The 14,750-nt window shown below is 28.0% G+C and overlaps 2 protein-coding genes across 2 annotated transcripts; both read left to right on the forward strand.

The window, feature by feature from the left end:
* Positions 1-2,788: 2,788 nt before the first annotated feature.
* On the forward strand, positions 2,789-6,282 carry LOC127086111 (uncharacterized). Its single transcript, XM_051026818.1, has 6 exons — positions 2,789-3,020; positions 3,679-3,749; positions 4,592-4,697; positions 4,790-4,922; positions 5,768-5,917; positions 6,040-6,282. Exons 1-6 carry the CDS (start codon positions 2,944-2,946, stop codon positions 6,079-6,081), a joined length of 579 nt encoding a protein of 192 aa, XP_050882775.1. The 5' UTR covers positions 2,789-2,943; the 3' UTR covers positions 6,082-6,282.
* Positions 6,283-11,431: 5,149 nt separating this feature from the next.
* LOC127086112 (uncharacterized) lies at positions 11,432-14,587 on the forward strand. Its single transcript, XM_051026819.1, has 2 exons — positions 11,432-12,476; positions 13,468-14,587. The coding sequence occupies exons 1-2, from the start codon at positions 11,723-11,725 to the stop codon at positions 14,535-14,537; spliced, it is 1,824 nt and encodes a 607-aa protein (XP_050882776.1). The 5' UTR covers positions 11,432-11,722; the 3' UTR covers positions 14,538-14,587.
* Positions 14,588-14,750: the final 163 nt, after the last annotated feature.

The raw sequence follows: 14,750 nt of genomic DNA on the forward strand, positions 1-14,750 counted from the left end.
CACTTAAAAATTGGGTGCAGTGGTTTTCTTAATTTGCAGTGAGATGATAACTTAATTGAAACTAAAAAAATACACATTTCATCAACGGGTAAAAAGAATGGGATTCTATAAAAGACCTAATCGTCTTTCTAATCTTGAATTTCATCTTTTTATTTCTCGTTTTAGACCCGATTTTCGAACGAAAATCACCTCATTTAATTACTTAAATTCACACATAATTCTCTTGTTAAATTACAATCCTCGTGGAGATGATATTTTTATTATTACTTCAATGTTATCAACACACTTGCCGAGAGGTCATCAAGAGTCTACAAAATACCTATACAAAATCCTCTAAAAGAGCAAAACACCATCGAATGTTAGACATACCATGATTCAGTTTTTTTGGAGGATTCTATGACCACGATTGTTGTGGTTCCAGTAAAGTGGCCTCATGTCGAGGTTAAGTATAGCAATTTTCAAGTGTCCATGAAGTTTGCAAAAATAGATGTTCTTGTGGGGACGAAAATGCATCCCGATAATCACTTTGGAGAAAGGTTTCATTAAAGTAACTAATGAAAATCCAAGGGTTAGTGACCTCTGCAAGGCTTCTAAGGTTGGTACGAGTGAAAAAGTCTAGTCTAACATATATAAATTGAGATGAACATACTATTGGTTTCTCCTTTAGTTATAGAGAATGTGATATATTGATTGTTGTGGTCGATGGTGATTGTGGTGACAAGAGCATAAACTTATTTGAGAAGCCAAATACCTCCCGCATAGATGTTATATATGACACTTTAATATCTAAAACATATATTTTAACATCTAAAACATATGTTTTTTTTTCTATACGTCTTTAAAATTTGAGTGTAAGATGTTTTTCTCCTAACATATAACTTTTTGTGTATCTGACAACCACCTATAGTTTTATAGCTTAATTTTTCAAGAAAATTTATAGTTTTAAAAACTTTTTTCAACTATAGGAGTTACCACAAGCAAATAAACAATGCTAACTTTTAAAAATAAATACATCATTGAATAAACTATAAAATTTTCAACTCCAACCATAGCCAAAACCATAAAAAAATCAAAATTATAATAAAATTTGACAGATGAATCATCATAGTCATATATGCTAATCATATGCTGTAACAGTCTCTCAAAAGTGAAAGAGGGTCATCAATGGTAGCTGACCAAGGTCAAACATCAAGAGTTTGTGGAAGTTTCACGTCCATAGAGCATCCCATAAATAAATACATGCACTACTTTATAAGAGAGTGATTTTGTTGATCCCTTCTTAGATATATGTTGTTGGATTTGTGTTTTTACAAGTACAATTCCAATTGGGGAAACCCTCAAAATTATAGATGAGGGAACATTTCAAATCAATTGTACCAATAGTTGTAGAATCATTAAAAAAAAAACATATGTGACTATTCAAAACTTAGTTTCACATGTTTGTCAATTAACAACCACTATCAATCAGGCACAATATTAGAGGTTTGATAATCTTACTTCCTAAAAAATACCCAATCCAAATCCATTAAAACACTAAATTAATAATACAATGGATTTGTAGCTCCTAAAAGTTCCCATAAAATTAGAACAATGGGTTTTATATTATTGAGTCCCACGTCATTTTCTATAAAACTAAAATGAGTTTTATAATACTCATTTACACATATACTTGTGCATCATATTAAAGTGGATCGTCCATACAACAACTCGGGCTTCATATCCAATGAGGTTTTTTTCATAAAATATGGATTGAATTATTTTTTAAATAAATTTCTATAAAACCTTAATAAACATTATTAATTATTATTAATTAATAATATAAAAAATATTAAATAATAAATAATCATAGTCATTATTTTCAATTCGTCAAAAATATATTTTTTTTCGATCATTATTAAACGACCATCAAAATTTCAGGATAAAATTGAAGAAAATAAATGTTAAAAAACATCAAATAAAAATACATTTAAATTAATGATAAATAATATTATTAATTAATAAAAAATATTATAAAATATCACTAATAAATTAAAATTATATGACATAAAATTATATTAATATTAAAATATAAGAATAAAACATTCAAAATTAATAAATAGTGTAGTTAACTGAAATAGTAAATATTAAGAGACTAAAATTATAAATATTCATCAAAAATATTAAAATTATAATAATAAATATTTGAATAATTGATCAATAAATTTTTTAATTAAGATATAATTTTATCAAAAATATAATTTTTTAATAAATATTTTAATTTTTAAATTCATATTCATCAAATTATCCGACTCGATCCACTTATCTATATTTTTTTAAATAAAGTTGATCGAATTTTATAGATTAATCCAATTTATATTAACTTCAATTTAAACACATTTAGTAATATCCTATTTTTGTTTTTTATTTAGTTCTTAATCTTTTAAAATTAATACACAATTTGAATTTCAATACTTTAAATAATATTTATAGTATGATCCACACCACATGGATAATGATGGCTAAACGACAAGCACGTGTAATATGACCAACCAAATTGGATACACGTGGAGTTCCAATATTCCTAATTCCTTTTCTAAAAATTAGATGAAGAGTTAAAGATCTCATTTCAACTTTTTTATTCATCAAAGATTCTCTTTACTAGTAGTATTTCCTAATTCTTATAATTTTTATATTATTATTATTATTATTATAAGATAAGACATATTTTATTTTTCGTATATATATATATATATATATATATATATATATATAAAATATAATTTACAATAATACAAAAATAAAAATATAATAATTGTGTTTGTTTTGCTTTGGTTTGGAGTTAGGGGTTTCTTGTGGTGAGATAGAAAGTAGAAACTCTGATTCCGTTATTTGGAACCATTTGATTTCAATTTTGTTGAATACCCTAAAAAATTTCCACCTTAAATTTTGAAACTTTGAACAAAAATGGCGAATGGGAAGACGGGAATTGCCAATTGGTTCCACAAGAAAATCACTGATCCTCTTCTCGCCATTCTCCAAAGGTACATGAATCACTCATTCATTTGCATTTTATCAGATCTGTTTATGGATTCTAATACTTGTTCAAGTATGTTCTTTCTTTCAATTATCCTTTAAAGCAGATTTTGATTCTCAAGGATAGGGTTTGTTTGTTAGGGATTGTTAAAAAAAGTGATTTTGGTATTCAGTTATATTGAGATTCACTTTTAGAAATTTTTAAGAAAACTGTGTTTGTTTTCACGATGAAAATCACTTTTTCAATGTTACTTTTGGTTCGGCGGTGGAAAAAATTGATTTTGTAAAATTGATTACGATTAAAAGTGATTTGAATGTAAAGTTATTTATGTATGGTTTATTTAATACAAAATAGAGTTAGAATATTAAATTTCAATTAAAAATCACTTAAACTCAAAGCATACAAATTCTAGTTTCAAATAGACTCAATTTTAGATGCATAATCAAAATCTAGTTGCAAGTACCTCAAATTTATATCAGAATCAATTCTGCACCTCTAAGAATTGATTTTGCCTCTTCCAAAAGTTAAACCAAACATACACTTATAAGTGATTCTTTTGAAAAATAAGCTGTAAAAAAGGATCCATAATTTGTTATGTGTTTCATTTGGAAATCTTTGTTTATGAATTATATTTGGTGACAAGTAGTTTGTTGTTGTTTTTTCAGAGGAGCTGAGCCAAAGCAGTTGGCTTTCTCTGCTGCTCTCGGCATTACATTCGGAGTATTTCCTATATGCGGTATGTTGTAATTAACTCATTTTGAATTTTAGGTGCTCCTTTTTTTTATAGGTGTTATTTGTGCTGTTCACCAATTATAAGCTGATTAAAATTTGGATTTAAATCATGTATACTGTTAACCGATCATAATCGTCAGATCATTTAAATTTTGACTTCAATCATAACTATTTTTGAAGTCGCATTCACACATACGATTAGTTGGAAGCATTATTAGCTGAGTTGTTTAATGTGTTTCCTATATAGAACCAACTAAATCAAAGTGACCAACTTGCGCTGTGTTAGTTACAATGTTGTCAATCGTGAATCGTGAAAAATAGCGGTTTTGTTCAAATTCCGCTCTGCTAAAGTGCTACTATTTGGAAACACTTTTTACTAAATCGCGTAACACAGAACAATAGTGGTTTGTTTAAATTCCACCACACTGCCTATAGCTGCGGTTTGCCAATGTTGGTTAGTTGTTGAATTAATGGAAGAGAAACTGGACGCTAGGTTTACATCAATGGTTAGTTAGTAAAAAATGAAAGAGGAAATGCCTTATAGGGGTCATACAAGCTATCTAGCACTAACACCTCTGAAAAAAAGCGTGTCAGTGTCTATGTCCGAAACCGACACCGACATTTGTGATTACGCTTAATTTATTTAATTTTTTCAAATTATTACTGGTGTCGAGATGTCAGTATCGGTGTTGTGTTTTCGGTGTCAGTGTTTCATAACATACATGTTAGTAGTAGCTGTTCATACAGGTTAAAGTCTTCGTAGGAAGCATAGGGACATGAAATATGAAATATGGCAGTTCTTCTACAATTAGTATAATATGAGTGAGGCTAATGTTTTTCAAATAGGTGTCACTGTATTTCTCTGCGGCGTGGCTATCGCATTGCTTGGATCACGTTGTCATGCTCCAACTTTGATGCTCGCAAACTTTATGGCTACTCCAATAGAGTTGAGGTAATGCGCATTAAAAAATTAGAGCTAATCTTTGCATATACTTTTCATCCATATTGTGAATCATAATATTTGTATTTTATTGATAATTTCAGTCTGATTGTACCCTTTCTACGTCTCGGTGAATTTATTTCTGGTGGACCTCAATTCCCTTTGACATCTGATGCTTTAAAGAAAGTTCTTACTGGTCAAGCTTCACATGAGGTCATATTAAGTGTTGTCCATGCGGTACGTGCCACTTTACCATGATATTTTCCTGCGGATTTATCTTAAGGAGACTATTAGTTTCTATGTATACACACGTTTGCATAGAACAAAAAATCAATTTATTTCTCTTTTCACCAAACACGCATTTTACATAGGTTGAAGTTGAACTCTGGATTCTTTCCACCTTTCCTGCATTACGTCAAGAATGGCATGTTTTATATCTTGTAGACTATGTAGGTGGTTTTTTGGATTCCTATTTAAGTTCGAATAGCTCATATCAGGTTTTGGACCCGGATTGGCTGACGTAGCAATTACGACAGCTTCATACAGTAAACAATCTCGGTCCTTAATCTGAGATCGGACGGCCATGATTACACACTAACGAATGACATCTTATTAGGCACTTATTGAATGCACAAAATTTATATGCTTATGGTTGTTAAGGGCAATCTAGTCAAGCACGAGATCTTAAGTAGATTTATGGGCTTGTGAAAGATCGTAAAACCAGATCGTTAGCACGTAAGATTCTACCGAAGGAAAAAAATGGTAATTTCATATATATATTTATACACACGCACATACATAAAAACATGAAAATTATAATTTAGACCCAAATAAAAGGTCTAGCATGTTTTTATTTACGATCTTGCCTCAAAAAGCTCGATCTTGACCACACAGACAACAAAAACAATTTTTCTCTAATCGTATAAGTCGGTTTTGTAGGATTGGATAATCCAATCCAAATTCTAAGATGATATCAGAGTCTATCTAGATTCGTTTCCCTGTTTCACTATAGCTTGCTTGAATTGCTTAATGTTTATACAATTATCAAATTTTAATACCATTCATTTATCAAACTCCTGCAGTTATTTGGATGGCTTGTTGCATCACCTTTTATTCTAGGAACACTATACATAATTTTCTTACCATGCTTCAGAATTCTCCTTCAGAAATTCTCAAATGTATCTTCAAGTCCAAAGAAGCCTCTTCATCCTCACTCAGAAGTAAGCTTGAAGGTAATTTGAAAAAAAATATATAGTAATCACTTATAAGTATGTTATTTCTTGACACAAATTGTACATAATCATCAAAAACTTGTTACTGTTTATAAACTGAGATTGATGTACTCTGGTTGTAGAGGATGGATTCTTCAAATTCTTCTGATAAAGCAGGTTCATAGAAAAGGATCGAATGTCGAATTCCCTTGCAAATACATCACACATTAATTGATCTCGACTATTAACGTGTCATATTCACGATCGAGGTTAATTGATGTGTCATGTAATGTGGATTGAATCCATGTTGTAAGTATAAACATTTACATACTTTAATTCGTCTTTATCATTGATCTAAAATACAATGGTTCATAGTATTTCATCGATTCCCCCGACTAGTTTGAGTTTTTTTTTTCTTTCAAATTAATCGAGTCTATTTTTATTATATTCCATTTTTCAACAATAATATTAGTTTGTCTGCATTTATGACATATGTTAAGGAGTTTAAGATAGCTTCAAACTTATTCAATTTAATACAATAGTAGATAAAATAAGGGTCGGTTTGAAATGCATCTTAAAAACTCTTTTTTAGTTTTTGAAAATTTAAAATTTAAAAATTTGTTTAAATATAATATTTTGCAAAAGTGTTTTTAAATTTTTTTTTTCTTTTCAGTTTGTAAAAGCAAAAAAGTGAAACAGTTTAGTTGTGTTTTGCTTCTTATTTTTTAGTTTTTAGTATTATAAAATTTGAAGAAAAAACATAAAAATTTATAATTTTCATTAATAGCATTAATGTAATTTTAATAATTTTTATATTTTAAAAATAAAATAAAAAAACGTATTTGAAAGAGTATTTTATTTCTTTTATTTATGTTTTTTTTTATGTATAAGTAACCTTTTCAAATATGTTTATTTATTTTATTTAATTTTTTTGTGTGTTTCTTAATTATTTTTACTATATAATTTTTTTTTCTATTAAACGTGGAATCCCATTTTTTACTTGTTTTTTTCTTCTTATTATTACAAATAAGTGTTATGTGCTTTGTAAAATTAAAAATTAATTTAACCAAATTATTTGTATTCGATCAAATATCAATTAATTTTTTTAAGTTTATATAATTTTATTCAATAAAATAGATTTTAAAAGTAAATGATAAAATATGTATTTTTATTCTCTTCTTAAAATACTATTCAAAGGTTAGATTATCAAACAAGTTTTTTCATTTTCATATTTCCAAAACAGTTTTTAAAAATTAGTTATCAAATAAATTTTTTGTTAATTTTCTTCTTAAAAATAATTTTTTAAAATAGATTTGAAAAACAAATTTTAAGAACTAAAATTGAAAAGTGTTTCAAACAGATCCTAAGTCTTTTACATTGAGTTTTCTTTTCTGAAATGTTGTTTATTCTTTACTAAGGACATGTTTGAATTACTTTTCAGTTTTTGTTTTTAAAATCTGTGTTGTAAATCTATTTTGCAAAACAGTTTTGGAGAATTTTTTTTTTGAAAAAATTCATTTGGTAGTAAAACTGTTTTAAAAATTAAAAAGTGAAAAAATATATTTGGTAGTGTAATTTGTAAAACTGTTTTTAGAATAGAACAAAATAGCTATTTTCTTAAAATCTATTTTATTATAATAAATAATAATAAAAAATGATGATATGTTTTTTTAGAAATAAAACAATAGTTTGTTTATATATATATATATATATATAAACATTGTTATGTGTACACCATAAGTTACACCTACACCGTATGCACTGTTCACAAATACGGTGAACAGTAAATCCGTACATGAATAATGATGTGAACATTACATCAAGAGTACCATATGAATAGTGCGTATGCATGAACAGTATCCATGTGAACAGTGTCTATGTACTGTTCGTGAACAGTGATTTATATATTAAAATAAAATTGGATAATGAAAGATAAAAAATTGGTTAACGAAGTTATGAAGTTGGTTAATTAACATTCAGATAATTTTTAGTTGTAAAACAAAGTTGGTTAATAAAATATTAAATATTGGTTAATGAAGTTATAAAATTGATTAATGACACGATACTCTTAAATAAATAAAAAATAATAATTTTTTATATATTTTTATAAAATAATATTTTATTATTATAATATTTTACTGTTCACCGTATTGGTGAACAGTAAAATACGGTGTAGTGTATGGTTTGGTGTATGAATAATATTATATATATATATATATATATATATATATATATATATATATATATATATATATATATATATATAAGATTATACACCTTATAGAGATAATATTGATGACAATGATGATTTTAATAATAGAGACCCCCTACAAATCGATTCGAAAAGATAATAAAACAATAAATTAATGAGAATGTTAATATTAAGTCATATCATATAGTACAAACCTTTAGCAACTTTGACACATGCTAGCTTTTTACCATTGACATTAAACATCATGGATTATCAAGGCATACCATGATACATCCTTTATCTTTGACATCCATGGGTCATATGGGTGGCATCTTGATTTGAATTTAATCAGGTCAAATCCAAGAAACGTTCATTCAAATTTAAATTATGGAGGGAATACTTGAAGCATAAATAAACAATTCATTATAAAAGAAGTTATTTTCATTATAAGTCATAAGTCTATTGCACTACAAAATTCAAATTACAAAACTTCACACAAAATCACACTTTTTGATTTAGTAGTTGACTTTGATCAACGGTTGACTCTTTGATTGACAAATTTACCAAAGTCAATTACCTATCCTAAATTCTATCATACTTCTTCTTGATTCATAAGTCATCCCATGTTTCTTGATTCATAAGTCATCCCATGTTTGTTCAAGATCTTTTATGATTTTTGATATTGTCTTCATAAGCCATGACTTCCTTCAAGCTCCCAATATTCTTCATCATTATTTCTGTCAATCTTCATGCCTTGATCAAACCTTGCATACCAAGCCATCTTATGTGCATACCTGCAACAAACAAGGCCAAATTTCAATCCAACAAGTCATCATAACTCCAAAATTAACATTCTCATACAATTGTCAATTAACACAACCATTAGTCCAAGCCATACCTAATCTAATTCAAACATTCATGCATAGTCATAAGGAACCAAATTACTGCATCCAAACACGAAGAAAATTAAATGTCAAGCCAATCTCATTCAATCCATTAACAAGTTCATTCAAAACCACATACACACATGACATTATCAGTCCATACCAAACACATACGCACACACAAATTGTTGCATCCAAAGCATGAGAAAAGATGCGGGTCATGTTGGTAACTGGTTAACCAAAGTGGTTAACCGCTTACATCTGCATGACACAATCTCATAAAAGCATACCATTAACCAATTATCGTGTTCATAACTGGTTAACCAAAATGATTAATCGATTACACCTACAAACTACCAACATATCACAACGCAAAACCACATCAGACATCTAAATTGATCCATCGATGGTCCTTACACAGTTTATACATAACAAATCCTTACACAACTCATGCTAACAACTTCCTCTCTTACTAACATAAACGTTGGTGTACTAATCTTTTATGTTAGTCTCTCTTCCACTACACTAAAAACTCAAATCCATTGTATCAATTCATCTCTAGGAATTACCAATTCTATTTCTTTCGCAGAATAAAATATTTTACTCAAACTTTGGTAATAGTATAATGGCCACGTTAATATGTTAACTACTTCTGCCAGACTCGAGCAAATACAGGTGAGTTTTATTAGTTGTATTTAATACAAGTGTATTTTATTAGTTATATTTAAAATGAATGAATATTGTTGTAATTGTTATATTTGATTAATTAAATATAATTCATTTTAAAAATCACTTGGCATATCCTAACTTTTATTTTTGAAAAAAATTGTCTCGAATGAAAAAATCAACCATGTTCAATAAGGTCTCCTACATATATTAGTTATTGTTAAATGGAAGTAATTTTTTGGACTAAATTTATGAATATTTTTTAAACAATCTTTAAGATAATTATTAAATAATGTGTCAAAAAAGTAATTTAAAAAAATTAAAAATTTGTATATTAAAAAGTTAAAATAATATTTTATGAGATTAATTGTTATACACTGATATAAAAAGTTTTACGCATCACAATCATCCGTTTGTATTATTTTTTAAATGTTTAAAATAAAAGTCAAACATTTCAAATAAATCAGTGGTTGTGATTAACCGATAGTGTAGTGTATATCAATTAAATTCATATTTTATTAAACAAATTTTCAAAGCCAATAATAACAACAAAAATTAATTAATGCGTCATTAATTTCCTTAGTTCAATTAACATGGACTTGCCATTTAATAAGTCAAAATCAATATATGAGCCGAAACTTTAAAAAAGGATAATGCTAACTTGTTAACTTGTTGTGTCCTAGGGGCACAAGTTAAGAAATTCATTTATAAAAAATTTATATTGAAAACAATAATTAAAAAATTAAATTTTATATTTTTAATATAAACAATACACAATTTTCAATACAAACACAAGTTATCATTACCCATTTAAAAATAATATATCATAATTAGTGTCTTTGAATACTCTTTAAGAATTATAAATAAAGAAAATATTTTTTTAAAAAATTAAATATTTCAATTTCTGATGTATTGATTATATGTACTTTAATTTTTTTTTTACTTTTTTAAATTCTTAAAAAGTATCTTTGAGAGACTCTTTAGTATTATTTTAAAAATATAAAAATATAATTTAATATTATAATTAATTACTATAATGTTGAAAAGAGTGTGTTTTCAGTGTTTTTTAGTTTACACCAATTAAAAAGTAAAACTGAAATTTAAAAATCAAAACATGTTTTTGATAGTTCAGTTTTTAGATTTTAAAACAGTAATTTCAAAAGTGTTTTCAAAAATAATTTTGAGAAAGATCAAGTCTATCAAACAAGTTTTTTAATTTTTTAATTTTTAAAAACTATACAACAGTTTTCTAAAAAAAGTCTATGAAACAAGTTTCTTATTCAATTCAATACATTAGTAGATAGAATAAGGGCAAAAGCTTTTTAAAACTGTTTTTCTGTATTTAAAAACTAAACTTTAAAATTTGTTTGTTGAACTTATTTTAAAATTTATTTTTCAAAACTGTTTTCAATTTGCTATTTTAAGATAATATTAATTATATTTTTATTAAATTATCTCTATTATAGAAATGAGAAAAAATAAAATAAATATAATAAATAATTAAGAATATTATAGATAAAAAAAATTATTGTTTGAAAAATAATAATATTTTTAAAAAATAAAAAAATAACGAGAAAATAATTTCTTAAGTGCATTTAGAATGTTAAATAAATATATATATATATATATATATATATATATATATATATATATATATATATATATATATATATATATATATATATATATATATATATATATATATATATATATTTATTATTGTACTTTATTTTTTTTATTTTTAAAAATTATTTTTTTCATTTCATTAATATTTTGTAAAATTTTCATGATTTTTCTGAAATGATAATTAATCTTGAAAAATTTAAGAATAGCAACGTTTCTTTCCACAAAAGAAACAAAGAGCACTGTTCGTGGCGGTTACGGTGGCGAAAACGCGACAAAAGTCACTCGTGGCGGCGGCAGTGCAAACCCTAAGAAGAAACCACTGTTTGTGTTCTTCAACTGCTTCGTTTTTTTTTTGTTTTTTTTTTCATTTTTCATATACATATAAGAAAATCATTAGTTTGAATTTTGAATTAGGGTTTCCTAATTTTGAATTTTGAATTTTCATTATTTTCCATCAAGATGAAGAATTGCACCATTAATGATGCATTAGAGTTAGTCACAGCAGTAAAAGTTGAGTTTCATGATAAGAATAGAGAAAAGTACCATTCTTTTTTAGAAATTTTGAAAGATTACAAAGCTCAAAGAATTGATACAAGGGTTGTTAGATTAAAAGTGTATCAATTGTTTGAAGGCCATAAAGATTTAATTTTGAGATTCAACACCTTTGTGTCAACGCAATATGAAATCAAACTTCCGTTAGATTGTGACGATAGACAACAACAATGTGGTCGATTAGAGGTAGGACTAGAAGATGCATTAGCTTTTTTGAAGAGAGTAAAAGATGTGTTTCAAGGTAAGAGTAAGGAAAAGTATGATGAGTTTATAGAAATGATGAATGATTTCAAGGCTCAGAGAATCGATACAAGTGTTGTTGTGGATAGAGTGAAGGAGCTGTTTAAAGGGCATACGACTTTGATTTTGGGATTTTATGACTTCTTGCCAAAGGAATATCGAGACGATGAGCTTCGATTAGAGGAAAAAGATGCATTAGCTTTTCTCAAGAGAGTAGGAGATGTGTTTCAAGGTAAGAATAGGGAAGAGTATAACGAGTTTTTAGAAATTTTGAAGGATTTCAAGGCTCAGAGAATCGATACAAGTGTTGTTGTGGATAGAGTGAAGGAGCTGTTTAAAGGCCATACAAATTTAATTTTGGAATTCAGTGCCTTCTTGCCAAAGAATTATCGAATCAGACTTCCACTTCAGCTTCAGACTGGTTAGTACTTGACATGTGTTGATTAATTTTTATGAAGTTGTTTTTGCTCCAACATGCCTTAAACATAGTTATCTAGTTGTATAAAGTGTCTTTAAATTGGTCCATCTTTGGTGTATTGAGAGAATTGGTTAGTTCTTGACATATGTTGACAATGTTTAATTTATTTATGCAGTTTTTTATATTGGTTTGTCTTTGTTGTATTGAGAGAAATGAGTGTAATGAACTCTTAACTTAGGGACTAATTTGATGGTGTTTTGCATGATTAAGTGATTAAGTTGCGACATTTCGCACTTGTAGGGTATGACTTATAGTTTACGGTTAAGTGGGCCGGTCGCTCGAGGTTTAGGGGCAAAATAGTGAGACTCTTCAATGGAGAGTGAGGGGTATGACTATGAGAGAGAAGATGGAGAGAAGCCAGGTTCATGTTTTCCAAGTGTCTAGGTCTCAAATGAGAGAACAGATTCAGATTCGGGGTTTAAATTGTTTGAATGAGATTTGGAATGGGTCAAACCCAATTTTAACTTTATTTTTCACGAAAATAAGCATTTTTAGAGGTTGTTATCGATTCCAAGCATGTGTGAGTCATTTCAAGATGTGCCTCTGGTTTTTAAATTCGAATTTGACATCTTTGAATAGATTTCGTATAAGCATAAATTGACTCAACATACCAAACTGCTGAAAAACAAGTTTTGTGACTTGAATCAATTCTCAGATAAATGAACATTTTTACAAGTTAAACAACCGAATCTAGTATTGATGTCTTCGTAAGAAATGTAGATATGGATGTTTGGAATCCAATGGCTTAATCTCACTAAAAATATAGCTTTAAATTGGGGGATGCATAAATTGTTTTATCTGTTCAATAATTCCGCAGTACTGTTTTTCTTCATATCATTTTCACTATTTCAATTTCAGTTTCATCAGTATTGTAGTATATCTTTTATGTTTAAGATTTAATCTAAAATTTCCATTTTATCGATGTGATTCAAAGGGAACAAAGTGAAGAAGGTAGCAGAGAACTGTGAAATTCCTTGGGACCTGCTCGATATCATCTCCTGGAAACTAGATTTTGACGACCTCTTCGGATTCGCTGGTGTGTGCAAGAGTTGGAGGGAATTTCATAAAATTTATTGGAGAAATTTCATGGCATCCCAAGAACCATTACTTCTTCAAAAGTCTTGCCATGATAAAAAATCTTTTTCCTTCATCAGCATACATGATCAAAGAGTTTATCACTCAAAGACAATCAATCATTTCTGGAACTTGGCCTATTCTGGGTCTTCTAGCGGATATTTGATCATGACAACCGAGAATAATTCATTTATACTGATGAATCCATTTACAAGAAAAAAGATGGAAATCAATACAACAGCCTTTAAAGTCGAGTTTTCTATTTTTGCTTACCATGTCTTACTTGCTTTCGGCAAAGGCTCAGAGGAATTTGTCTTTGTGGCTATATGTACAAGTTCTAACAGTTTACATGTCTATCAATCTCGAAACTCCGATTGGATTACTTATTCGACAAAGGGAAAACCATGGAAGGTTGTTGACTTTGTTGTTTTGCATAATACTATATATGTTGTAACCGACAAGGCGAAGATAGGTGTACTCAGCTTGACTTCTGCAAATATAAAATTTTTAGAATTGAAGAGTACTCCCAAGGTAACTTCTTCCTCACACCTAAGATTGGTTAGTTGTGACGACGCAAGACTTCTAATGATTCATATTTTGTCTCGGAGAATATTGAATGTGTATGAGATAGACTTGTCAATCAAGAGTTTTGTCGAGATGAAAACTCTAGGCGACATTGCATTATTTTATGCTTCTGGGAAATACTTCTACGCAATGAGCAACCCGGGAAGATGGGGCTATGAAAGCAATTCTTTGCATGTCATCAATCTTTCATCTACACAATGCATAGTGTCTATAGGGAATGATAACAATTTGCCAGAATACATTAGCCATGATAGACTAAGTAATCCTCCTAAAGGAAGACCCTACTTGTTGGATTGGTGTTTTAAACATCTACACTATGAAGTGGATTATTCTCTTGATGATTAACATTGTGTGGCTTTGATTTTAAACATCTACTTGTTCCTTTTGTTTTTCAATTATTTGAATAGACTGAAAAAACTTGTCATAGTTTATAATTTCAATATTAGAAAAGTAATGAGATAAGAAATGTAGTTGAATACTTTCTTGATTAGTTTCTGTTAGTCATCAGACACGTCTTTTATTAGAGATGAGAAATAATTGACCGTATGACTATATGTC

The sequence above is a fragment of the Lathyrus oleraceus genome, chromosome 5 (genome assembly GCF_024323335.1).
Source record: "Lathyrus oleraceus cultivar Zhongwan6 chromosome 5, CAAS_Psat_ZW6_1.0, whole genome shotgun sequence".
NCBI classification, from domain to species: Eukaryota; Viridiplantae; Streptophyta; class Magnoliopsida; order Fabales; family Fabaceae; genus Lathyrus; species Lathyrus oleraceus.

Coding starts and splice junctions, on each gene's coding strand:
- LOC127086111 (XM_051026818.1), top strand. CDS start 2,944: ATGGCGAATGGGAAGACGGGAATTGCCAATTGGTTCCACAAGAAAATC. Junction 3,750..4,591: donor CGGAGTATTTCCTATATGCG/GTATGTTGTAAT, acceptor TTTTTCAAATAG/GTGTCACTGTATTTCTCTGC. Junction 4,698..4,789: donor GCTACTCCAATAGAGTTGAG/GTAATGCGCATT, acceptor TGATAATTTCAG/TCTGATTGTACCCTTTCTAC.
- LOC127086112 (XM_051026819.1), top strand. CDS start 11,723: ATGAAGAATTGCACCATTAATGATGCATTAGAGTTAGTCACAGCAGTA. Junction 12,477..13,467: donor TCCACTTCAGCTTCAGACTG/GTTAGTACTTGA, acceptor TGTGATTCAAAG/GGAACAAAGTGAAGAAGGTA.